The sequence below is a fragment of the Corvus cornix genome, chromosome 13, assembly GCF_000738735.6.
Source record: "Corvus cornix cornix isolate S_Up_H32 chromosome 13, ASM73873v5, whole genome shotgun sequence".
Taxonomy (NCBI): Eukaryota; Metazoa; Chordata; class Aves; order Passeriformes; family Corvidae; genus Corvus; species Corvus cornix.
The window spans coordinates 7,736,810-7,749,697 of NC_046343.1; the positions used below are offsets into that span (position 1 = coordinate 7,736,810).

General features: G+C 40.7%; 1 protein-coding gene across 1 annotated transcript in view; it reads left to right on the top strand.

The window, feature by feature from the left end:
- The window catches only part of ADAMTS2 (ADAM metallopeptidase with thrombospondin type 1 motif 2), a 177,647-nt gene that overhangs the window by 118,661 nt on the left and 46,098 nt on the right, over window positions 1–12,888 (top strand). Inside the window, exon 5 of the mRNA XM_039559584.1 lies at window positions 10,115–10,198. Within this exon, the coding sequence (XP_039415518.1) occupies window positions 10,115–10,198 (84 nt within the window). The remainder of the gene's footprint in view (window positions 1–10,114; window positions 10,199–12,888) is intronic.

Sequence of the window (12,888 nt, forward strand, 5' to 3'; positions counted from 1 at the left end):
CCCCCTAAAAGGCAACTCATTTGGGGATTCTTTTTCTTCCTTCTCCTTCCCATCTGGAATAGGAGTCTTTTCTCAATAAGACACACTTCTGAAAAAGCTTTGGGCTCAGTGAATGTGTGTTCTTAGTAAAATAGTGTTGAGTAAAAATTTGTAGGTCTGCTCTGTTTTTGACAAATGGAGTCTGACTGCTGAAGTTTACAGTTGTGTCAAGAGGATGAGCCTGTAGATGACTCCTTTCACTTTACAAAACACAGAGGCAGAAATCCAGGCTATTAGGTAGATTTGCCTGGGATGTAGTTTTTCCAAGATATATTTTTTCAATTATGAAGCTTGGTTTTTTCTTTCTTTATTATGTTCTTTTAGCAATGTGCACAATATCACTGTTTTTCATTTTAAATGAGAGCTGGAATACAATTTAAGAAAATCCCCTGTGTGATATAAATTCAGTTATGACTTTTTGGAACAGCATTGTAAATAGTTAAAAACCTGCCCTAACACTGGAGTTATGGGGTACTTGGTGTCTGCTCTGATGGCTGTAAATGCATATATTCTAACAGAAATGACATAGTGAATTTCATTTATTTGTGTGGTTTGTTTCCTCTGAGGCTTAAAACAAAGTCTACAGTGAAACAGATGGTTTTATGCATCTCTAAATTAACAAGTCAAACAGGCCAAACCAGGAATGTGGCAAACAAGCCAAAATAGATTAAACAGGACTCTTTACTTATCATCTCACTTAAATCTATTTTTAAGGATTAAAATATACAGTAATGGTAAAGAAGCCATAAATGTTCCAGCTCTGGAATATACTTTTTCCTAATTTTAGTAAACCATCCAAGACACAAATTGCAAGAAATAACAACTCTTAAGCAGCCTGTCTCTGCAAGTGGTTTAGAAAGTGCAGCCTGTGTAACCATCCCCACAGGGCACAGCAGCTCTTGGCATAGGCAGCAATTGTTCTGTTGAGAGCTCTGAGGTACAAGCATGTCTTTTGGGGACTGAGGATGTGTCCCATGCCTTGTGCCCAAATTCGAGGAGCTGTTTGAAATCCCCAAGGCCTCTTGAGAGGCTCTGGATAATCACTGGCAGTCATCAGTGTTGTCCTATTCTTTCCTTCAAAACTCAGCTGGTTTCTAGACTTTGTATTTTAGCAGAGGGGTGGGTGATGGTAACCAGTGCTGTTTCCAGCTCTAGCACAGAGAGGCAAGAGGACTTTGTTACTGCAGACGGTGGTGCTGGGGACCTGTATTGTGTCAAGGGACATCACAGTGCAGAACCTCTCCTTCCCCTCGGCAGGGCAGCTCCAGCTCTTGCCCTCATTACTAGATGGGTACAAGGTATAATTCTGTGTAGAACATGGCTTTGGTCTTCTTTCCTGAGATTCACAGTGATTCCCCCATTGTCCTCTCTTCTACCTCTTTGAATAGTTGGGGGTTTTAATTTAGAAAATGACCCCAATATAAAAGGCTTTGGGGTCCCTGGCTGTTGGGGGTCACATGTATGCAGTGTGTTTCTGATGAGATGTGTAGGTCCGAGGTCACTGAAAAAGAAGAGACAGCTACAAACAATTCCAGCTGTATTTTTAAATCTAATCAGAGATCCTCTCATTACCATCAGATTGTGTGTACCCTGCTGGTTTTAGGATGTAATCAATTAGCTTCCTGTAGTAACAAGGCATAGAATCAATTAGCTTTGTATGGTAACGAGGTAGTAAGCATATAATCAAGAATGCATGGTAACAAAGTAAAATAATAGTGAAGGTGTTTACTGGAGATAAAACAGGTGATCAAATAGTTGAATTTCTGAGGTTCCAAAAATGTAATAAATCTTAGGTGAATTGCCTCTCCTGGGGCAAGACATTACTTTCCCAGAAGCAACTCTGAGCATGGTTGCTTCTCCCGCTGTGTTTGATCTCCTTGTGTGTGATGGCGTGAACAGTTGTCCTTAACTAACTTTTCCCAGGGATCTTGGGTGGAACCCTACCACCAACCCAATCAAAACAATATTTCTTTTTTTTTTTCAAGCCCAGTGCAATGACTGCAAATTCAGTAAAATCTGTTTTGTGCAGCTTAAGTGATGTGTTACAGTCCACACCTAAAAGCCATGAAGTGAGAAAAAACAGGGGCTGGGTGTCCTGGATATCTTGAATAGCTGTGCTAATATTTATCCCAAAGTTTGGAAATGAAGTCACTCCCAAACAAATGGTGATAGATGCCAGAGGATTTAACACATTGGGCTGCAGCCACGTATTGTCTGACTGTGCGCCAGCCGTTCCACTGCAGTGAGCTCGGCCTCATGCCTCCCCTTTTTCATTCTCCAGTCATTTCCTCTGGAACTCTAGTTTCTCTTGACCTCGTCTCTTTTGTCTGCTCAGCACCATGGGGACATTCAGTCACCTTTGGAAAATATGCCATGATTTTCTCTTTAGAGACCCTCGGCTGCCTCTCGCTTGCACCATTTTCATTTGTACGTCATGCTGTGTTTTTTCCTGGGAAGGATATTGGCCTGCACAGTCCTCTGCATTTCCAAGCGTGAGCCCACACATTGCACAAATTAACTTTGTATTTATAGCATGCAGGAGCATTGCTACAGAGGAGAGATATTTGGGTGGATTCTTGTAGCTCTTTACTTACTCAAGAACATAGAAGGTAATTCAATTTCAGCAAGAAGGCATCTCAAACCCCCAGTAATTCTATCTGCTTGTATAATGGTTTGGGAAACATTAGGAAAGTGCAAGGCTAGAAGTGGCATTGGAGAATTACCTTGCTGGTTGGGAAAGAAAAGGTTTTCACTGCAGGATGCTTTGGGAGGAGGAGAAGGGTGCTGAATGGATGTCATTGAGTTGAATGGCTTGGATGGGTGCACTGATCACAGGGTGAAAAAACTGGCTGGATGGTCAAGTCCAAAGGGTGGTGGTGAACGGAACCAAATCCAGTCGGCAGCCAGTCCAAAGTGGTATTCCCCAGGGCCAGCAGTGTTTAATATCAGTGATCTGGATTAGGGAATTGAGCGCATCCTCGGTACACGTGCAGGTGCACCAAGGTGGATGGGAGTGTTGATCTGCTGGAGGGCTGGGAGACTCTGCAGTGCGATCTGGACATGGCCTCAAGCTGCTCCAGGAGATGTTTAGATTGGATATTTGGAAAAATGTCTTCATGGGAAGGGTTGTCCAGCATTGGAACAGGGTGCCCAGGGAAGTGATGGAGTCACCATCCCTTGAGGTGTTTAGAAGATATTTGGATGTGGTGCTTGGAGATGTGGTGTTGTGGTGGCCTTGTCAGTGCTGGGTTGATGGTTGGACTTGATGATCTTAAAGAGCTTTTCCAAGCTAAAGTGTTCATTGACTCTGAAGTGGGTGTTGTTGGTAGCCACCCCTGGTGCTGAAATTCTCTGATCATTTCATAACCCTCTTAAAAGTAGTTTCCAGGGTTAAGCAATTTTCAGGGGTAAAAAATATTTTAATTTCTTCTCCATTCTTTTACTGTAAAAGGACTGATATTACAATATTTATATATATTCTTGTAATGGATATATGGCCAAAATATTTGTGATACCAAACTCCATCTCCTCAAAGTAGCTAAGTGCCTAATTGCTGGTATTTCAAAGGGAGATAGACCCTAAATAGGATTTATGCCTCACTCTGGGCTAGATTTATCTGAGTATTTAGTCATTTACTTGCTTTTGAAATCAGTGAGAATCAGAATTAAAAATTAACTCATGGGATTTTGTATCCCCCAGCCTTCAAGTGAAACTTCAACTCCAGAACAAATACATTAAACAACTTTTCATTTGAATAACTGAAATCAATGAGAGTTATGCAGCTGGGGGCTTTGGAAAGTCCCTGGAGTCTTTCACCTGCATCTTTCAGCACTACACATGTCTTTGAAATTGTGGCCCTGAGGCGCTGTTGAATGTGTTATCTGTCCTCTTTAATAGGATGTACATGATACTACTATTATAGATGAGATTTCTGCTCTCATATCTCTGGCTGATGAGGGATGAAGATTTGCAGGTACAGAACAGCAAGTCCCTAATGAGAGGAAAGGGCAGAAATGCCATCGGTTTCTAACTGACAGTTGGATAAAAACCTGAAAGCATGTCTAATTCAAGCTGTTAAAAAGAAAGTGATGATTGAATACATTGAAATAATGGTGCTCCCTATCTTCAGAATCACGCTTTTTAAACTAAAAAGCATTTTTTTTAGACAGCAAGGATAGTTCAATAATGCAGAATTTGACTGGATTTTTGAAAATTAAATAATTCATAAGCTCCAGTGCTCATTATTTAAAATAAGTTTATTTTAATACGGGCACTTTAAATTTGAACTAACTCTAAGAAGTTCCACAAATAACAAATGTAAGTCCAACTCTATTCATCTGAGGGACTTGAGCTGTCAGTAGCTGAATTACAGCTTGTTTGAAAGTTTAAATATATGTATGTGAGTTAACTCCACCTTTTGACTGTTCATTATAAACCAGTAGCTGTGGCTGGTGTGAACAGTGTCTGAAGAGGCCTCCATGAGGTTATTTTTGTTCATTATCTTGATTGCCACCCTACAGCGGAAGCTGTAATTGTGATTGGGCATTCAGGGGCTCCTGCAGGAGAGACCCTCTCAGAACTCTTAGAGGTTGTGCTCATTTTCACAGGGATAGTATTCCCAGTGTCAATTAGGTGAGCATTGCTCATTATTGGTAACTGGAATGTGCCTTGCTGCCCTATCACACAGGTTTTGGTACCGTCCTCAAGGTAGAGGGTAGGTACTGTTAAAAGACAGATTTTTTCCTTTACTCCAAATACCAACATGAGCTTTAGCCACAAAGCTAGTCCCTTTCAGCCAGGGACTTCTGAGTTGTGACAGTGCGGTTTGTGTGATGGAGTGTGGATAATTAGGATCAGCTTTCAAATTCTGGATGCTTTTCTTAACCAAACCACTTAGAATTCAAGAGGTCATCATATTTATTACTTTGACACCACACCCCTATCCCTTGTAGTAAAGTGATAAATCAGTCTCCTTAATTATTTTATGATGCTATAGTTGATTTTATTAACGTGATCTTGAGACAGTAATTCAGAAAAATACTGAGTCTGTTGGTGCAAAGGTAATTTACAGTGTTTAGAGAAACTTCTCACAGGAGTGGTTTATGAGCAAGAATGAAAAGTTCCAAGAGCCTGCGGGAGGAACTAAGAAAAATAAATTAGTCATGAAGTCAGAAAACAAAGTCTATGACCTTTCTAAAGCCAACATTACAGTGGAAGATGAGATAGAGACCCGTAACATGAAGCTACCTAGTGCCTTGCCAACACATCTGCTGGGGAATGTTTTTCATTTTGATCAGAAGCAGCTAACTTGGACTTGGTAACATCTACTGACTCTGACACCAGGGAAGGTAAATCAGGACTCAGACTCATATTTGCATAGAAAATGTGAGATTCTTATCTCTGTTTTGCAATGTACATTGCCAAGCTCTTGTAAAACTGCCTGGTGTATGTGGTTTTGAGCAGAATGATAGATGTTTTCCAAATGTGAGATCACAGTTTGACCTTTAAGTTTCATGTGTGTTGTGTGCTTTCATTCTTCTTTTTTCCTTGTGATGCTCAACAAAGATTTCAGGAAAAAAAAAGAGTTCCTCTCTGAGGAAATGAGGAAATGCCTTGTAAGGACTAGAAAGGGAGACTAGGAGCCCTTGATTTTGCCTTATGACTTTCTGTGTGACCATAGCACATCCACCAGAGGAATTGATGTAATGTTATTCCTGTGAGATTAAGATAAAGCTTTGGGAATGTCAGAAATGCTCATTTGGAATCTTCAAAAGCATAAAGGAGGTGATGAAAATCTAAGAGCATAGTGGTGTTTGAAGTGGGACCACAGAAAAATAAAGTGAGAGGGGAACGCTTTTGGGAGGGTCAGATTACAGAAGTTTATGCTCAGTATCCACCATGACATTTCTGGTTCCTATTCTGTAATTCAAAACAGACGTTTCTTACAGAAATAGACAATCACTGGATGCCCACCAGGCACCAAGGCTTTGCTGCAGACAATTATGATCTGATGAATGAGCTGCATCTTGGGCTGGGCTCTAACAATGGCTTGCCAGGAGCTCTGCCATCCCACAGGGAAGGAACTGATGCTCTCCAGCTCCTCCAGTATCACTCTGGCAGAGATCCATGCATGGTCTCAGCTCTGCCTGGGAGCACATAGCCATCAGTAATTTCTGCAACAGTAGTTGTGTAAAGATGCTGGGTGATCAAAGGGCAGGCTAATCAGCTCGGATGGATCAGCAATTTGTGGTGGCTGCAAAACCAGATGGCTCTTGGTTTGTGCCCTCTCCAAATGGTCAGATGTGCCCTCTGATTGCTGCTGTCACTGGGTCGGGGCCGTTTGACACTGATGTAGCCCGAGGTTGAAGCTGTTGAATGTCCAACAGGGGTGTGTGCTCGGTAGCCCGAGGGAGCAGTGCTTACCCGGGCGTAAGGAACAATCCATGGAGCCGCCTCAGGATGAACCCGATGGTTTATGGTTCAGGAGCCGCGTTGTGATGAAATTATCTGCCTTTTGCATAGCAGATACTAACAAACTCTGCAAGGCTGGGAACTCCTTCAAACTGCATGAATTAGTTTGCTGATGATTTGCCAAAATATGCAGATTATTCTCCTATGGCGCATTGGTTTAATTGGGGATCCAGGGAACCACCTGACTTTCCCTAAAAATCCTGCCAGCTCTATCAGCATGTAACCTGCTCTGCACCAAGACTAGCAGAACTGCAGGCTGTTGATTACTATTTGTGTTATAGGAGCTTTCAAAATTCCCTTTTAGGGTTGGGCCCTGCTTTGCTCAGTAATCAAAACTTTCCAGTGCTTCTTTTACCAAGCATGAGACACCTCACAGGCGCTTGGCTTGCCTTTGGCTTTTTGATGTATTCTATGTGCTTACTGTGCTGACTTGAAACTTGCTCAAGGCAGAAGAATTATAAAATTAGCAGAGAGGGACAGATGAAAAAAAGTAAATGAAGTCTTTGTTTTTCTTATGTAGCACCAATCTGTGCCAGCCTGATTTCTACACAGAAACTTTAAATAGAAATGCATGTTTTCCTTTGAAATATCCCAGAAAAAGAAACCAAAGATATCCCAAAATAGTTCGCGAACTACAATAGCTTGATGAAAGTCTCTTTACAGTGTTTCACTGTGCTTTGAATTCTTTGAGATTTACCCAGCCTTCTTCATCACCCTCTATAAATGCTGAATCACTGTAGGACATCTACCAAGATTTAATGCATTCACTGCCTTCAGTTCAGGAGCTGGGATTTTGGGATGGTCTCTGTGTACATTTTTTTTTCCTGTGCAGCAACTTACTTTTGGCCTTACTGATCTAAGAACAACAGGAGATTGACGCTGGCTTTTCTTCTGTTGGTATTAATCAGGATGTCCTGCTGAAGTACATGGAGATGCAGTGCTGGAAAAGTACTTGAACTCTTTTTCACAGCCGTGTGTATTTATTGCACAGACATCTGAACATGTATCTCCATTGTCTGATTGTCTCTGCTTTCAAAATAGGTTTCAAAGTTTAAGTTGCTCTCAAGCCTGAAGCTTTCTGATTGCACAGGCTGGTTGGTAATTTTCTGCCTGATACATTGAGCTGCATTAGCTTGACTCTGCTTTCCTGTTAGAATAAGAGGTGGAAATATGGAGAATCTGAACTAGGGATTGTGGTGGCCCTTTCAGTGTGTGCACTTTTCATGAACCTTTGAGAGCACAACATTCGCTTGGATCTTGTATCTCTAACAGCTTCCTGAAACAAATAGGTGTGATTTAGGCCGTGCTGAAGAAAGAGAAAAGCATCTATTTCAGCACATTATCTGTGTGCAGTGAGACACTCCTAGAAAACCACAGTTTAGCTCAGAGAAAGATGCTGTGTGATGAGGGCTTGGGCTCATCCTTATTAATGAAACCAAGACCCAGAGCTTTGAATTGGCCCACTGTCTTGCAGAAAATCCAGGATCCCAGGAGAATCAAGCAGCTTTTTACAGTGCTTGTGCTTTTCTGTTCATTCAGTTTGTTTGTTAGATGTCATTTGCATGAATAGTCAAACAATGTTTTAATTCTGTTCCATCAATGTTTTCAAGCCAAGTTTCCCTTTGGCACACGACAGCAATACAGTTGTTCGGTTACTCAACGATTGTTAAAAGAGGCTTAGGTTAAATACGGGAAGTTAATGAGAGAGCAGTGTGCACCAATTTGGATTATGCTTTATGAACTAATTAAATACTTATTTACATGCTGTGTTTACTGTCCTCTATACACAGCAGTTTTTGTTTAGTACTCATTTCATGTACAGGTAGTTTACAGCTTATTTCAACCTCATATTCTTGATGTGAGTGCTCTCTCCCACCACACAAAGAAGGAGCTAAATATCCCTGCCTCCCTTGACAACATTCAAGGGTCTTTTTCCTGGGTGAAAAAATTTTTGGAAAGCAAAATGTGTTTATGTCTTACCTCTTTATAACCTGTGTTCAGCAATGGTCCTCAAAGTAAAAATAAGAGAGTTTTTAAAATTTCAGAATATAAAGTTAGTCTTCTAAAGTCTCATTTAAACATGCAAAGAGATGATCTGATTTCTAGAGGGGTTGTTTACAAAGCAGATCTGAACATAACCAGCTCCTTCTATACTGCAACAAAAACAGAAGCCCCTGAAGCCACTCATAGCCATGGGCTCCTCATCCATCATCTTAATCCAAGGATCCGCTTACACATCAACCAGTAACGAGCCTGGGTCCCAGGCATCCCCCAGAATGTTCCCCAGGTGTCCCTGGAGGGTGTGAGCCTCCTCCTGGAGCTGTGGTTCAGCAGGACACTCAGCACTGTTGAAAACCTGGATGTCTACCAGGCATAAAATAAGGCTCTTCTGTCAAAAAATACTGATGAAATGAATTAAAATTCACTTTAAAATGTCAGTGGGGATTGCTTAGCAAAACCTACACTGATGTATTTAATTTTAATGATTTTTGAAGAGATAAAATATGGGCCATTAAAACTGGGGCTGATTGAAGTAGCAGGACATTATTTACCATGTTTCAAATGAAAGGTTCCCTGAAAGTTATTTATTAGCTTGAAGTAATGAATCTCGTTTGTAGGAATAAATGAAATCTAGGTCCAACCAGCAAAGCAGTTCAGTTTGGTGCAACCTTTACTGAGGGAAGGAGGTTTAAGAAAAGGAGCTTGCCTTGCAGGGATCTCATCTGCCTCTTCTAATTTGTAAAGCTAAACTCCTGCCATTTGGCCAAGTCTCATGCAGTCTTCATCACCGAATACTTAAATCAGCCTCTTTAACAGTTAGTATTTGCCCAGCTTGCTTGTAGCAGTGTTTCCTAAGTAATCATTATTCATCCACATTTCATTCTGTACTCTAAATATTTACAGTTTTCTTTTCAGTGTTCCTGGGGTGATTTCCCCGTGTGCATGTTCAGTTATGTAGCTCTGGTATATATAAAAAAGAAGACAGTTTTAATTTGCTGGCATTTTGTAGCTTTTGTTCTGCTTGCAAAGTTTAACACTGATGAGTTTTGACACACAATAAAGCCAGCCCATGTGCCTGACCAGCTTTTCGGGGAGGTACATCCTCTTGGCAGAGTGTGATATGATGTGTCCCAGATGGAAGAGTTACAGGGTGCAGCTGAGCTGATCTGGTGAATGGCTCCTGGGAGAGAGGTCCTGTCTCTCTGCTCATTCATCCCCTTCCCTATGCATGGTCCTGCTCAGCAGAAAGATATTTGGGATTTTGCGTGGATTCCCAGGCTCCAGTGGGCACACATGGGTCAGCTCAGCTGCATCATATGGGCACACCATGATAGCTCCAAGTCCAGTTAGGCTGGCACTTGTATACCTGCTAATCTGAAATCTCTGAGTATATGTTTATTTTAAATGATTCCCTAAATTATGGCCTGTTGGGAGACTACAACAGAGTTTGGAAAAAAAACCATTCCCTCTCTCATTAGTGGAATTTTTCATGTTCTAACTATGATCACAAAGTGGTGTCTGGCCTAATGATAGAGCATAAAAGGTACCGACTGTATCACTGCCTTCATAGTTACCATTGTTAAAGTGCTGAACTCTTTTGCAGGTTAATGAAATTTATCATGATGAGTCCCTGGGTGCTCACATTAACGTTGTCTTGGTGAGGATAATCCTGCTGAGCTACGGCAAGGTAAGGAAAGGTTAATTTAAATGGAGGACATCAATATCTATAGACTTCATTCTTTTATGAACAGTGCAGTTACTGGTGACATGTATTTGTTTTGTATTTTAATTCACATGTATTATCCTTACCAGTCCATGAATATAAAGAACTTTCATGATTATATATATATCTGTTTATCAATTGAACTTTACATTTCAAATAATTTCAATTTCTTCTGGGTTTTCCCTGTGTCATTTAGAGTTACTGCTTAGCTCTGACAGTCTGTCTTTTCAGATTTGTTTGGAATAGTCTATGAAACATACAGAACATTTTAGGTCCTTAAGAAAACATAGCATGCTCTGGTAGAACTGTATGTAAGTAACAGTACACACAAGGTCAGCTCTGCATGGTGCTGATGGCTACAGCCTCTTTCTAAGAATTTGTTTATAGTTGTGCTTATAATCAGTGGAACGAAAGATGTGCTTAAAGTTAAATGGGAGTTCTGTGGTATAGGGGCCAGAAGGCAAGAGCTCTGCAGATCAAATCTGTAATTAAAAACATCAAGTGTTCTTTCTCTCAGTTTCTGTAGAAGGGGTTGCTCCACAGGTAAAACTTGGGTAAAGAGGAACAAAATGTTAAATGGGTTTCAAAAGTATTGATCAGTTCAGTACCTGTGTCCTGTTATTGCCAAGTCAACATCAGATTCCATGGAAACAGGAACAGGGCATTTCAAGTATGTTGGTAACTGCTTTGGTTAAGGACACGTGACTTTAGTGGTCTCCAGTGCAGCATCAGGCCCAGCTGCTCAGAGCAGGGTGCTAAAGCCTAATGTACCTTCCTGTGACTGGAGTTGCTGGCATTTGCACGTTCCTGTAGTTAACCTGGATTCTGGATGACTCCATGTCTGTTCATGGAAGTTGCTGAAATGCAGTCAGCAAAGAGCCAGTGCAGGTGGTGTCAGTAGTGAAGCTCCACTGGCATTCACCAGTTTAACCTGCTCAATATCAGCTGGGAATTTTCCTCCCAGGTGCAAATGAGGGAGCTCTGAGGTTTAGTCTGGGCTCTGCTGGAGACTGATTACCTGGATGTGGGTTAAATTTTTCTGTTGGAGCTTACTCATCTGAGAACTAAACACACCAATCCATCTCTGCTTTTCCTGCGGTGATGATGGTGATGAGGTAGTTATGCATTTTGGATAAGCTTAATCAGATGTATGTCCTAAAATAAAAGCTGAAAAAGGTAATATTTGCCATTCTGTGATTGAAAGTTCATGGAGTGTGTAGTTAACATTGAATTACAAAATAGCTGAAATATCTTTGTGATTGCTGTAATGGCAAAAATTTGATTGCAGATTGACTTATGCATCTCTACAAACCTGATGTTGCAATAGTGGTGGAAGCCAGCAGAATTATTACCTGGGCTAGTCACTTCTTTGCAGTGATTCACAGGGAATTGCATAATCCTTATGTGTGTCCATCTTTAGCCTTATAGATCTACACCAGTCTGAGCTCTGGTAACTTCTGCCATTTTCCTGATGGCAGACAGTGGCTACAGCAGTCATCATTCCATCTTAAGGATCTCTGTTTTCTTGTGAAGAGCAAAGCCTTGTCCATTTATAATTTGAAAGTTACCAGTTTCATATCCTTTAGAGATGAGAGTTGGGGTGGAGGACAAAAGCCATCATTTCTTGGTGGGTTTTCGGCACATCACAGAAGCAGCATTTGCAGGTCTGTGTAATCTGCTTCTGGACATTCTGCTTCTGGATTCTACATCCATAGTCTGCAGTGGACAGTGCTTTAGCTTCTGAGTTGTCCTGCTGGTATAGAATAATTCTACTATCACAAGCTTGCCTCAAAGATAATTTTTCTTGCATTTCTGTATCTGATTCTTGTTTACATGAAAGACAATCAATGGCTTTCTAAAAATAGTATAAAGAACATATAAAAGATACAATTTCAGAGCTCTTCTACTTTATGGTGTGGGGACCTACATGCCAGGTTGTTTAAGAATACATCCTTTTATGTACATGTTTTTAAAGCTCCTGATCAGAGGACTAGTACCAGCGAGTAGAAGGTGAGGAGATTTTTCTTTAGAGGTTTGGGATAATTTAGCAGTGGAAAAGCAGAGAGAAGAAGTGTATAGTTCTTATTTTCTGAACCTGTTCTGAGGAATTAGAACAAAGCCTTGAATATTTTACTATCCCACACACCAGCACTAACAATTTTCAGGAATATATCTATTCAAAATACATAGTATTAAGTAGGGTACATGTACAAGTTAAGGCAGTGCATGAATTAAGCAGCCTGATTGGCTTCACAACATGAAAATGTTATCCCAGTCTTGTTTGAGTAAGCGTTTCTTTTGAAAGCATGGAGCTGATACCTTCAGATTCATTTGCTTCACTGCAGGCAATTTATACATATTATCAAGGGTGCCATTTAAATAATCATAATAATTACATTATAGTTCTGTAATTGATGAAGAATGCACCATCAACGTCAGGTTTATGACAGCACTCTCAATTATTGCCAATTCTCCACCCCTGAGCAGTCTTCTGCTGTATTGTGGATTTTTTTAGATGATTATATTATTTTATACAATATGTCATCTGCTGATAAGAATTATATGGACAATACTTGAGTTGCATAGCAACCAACTTTTCGCTGGTTCTTGTTTGAAGGTACTCCACTCCTTCAAAAATGACTTATTTTTTAATA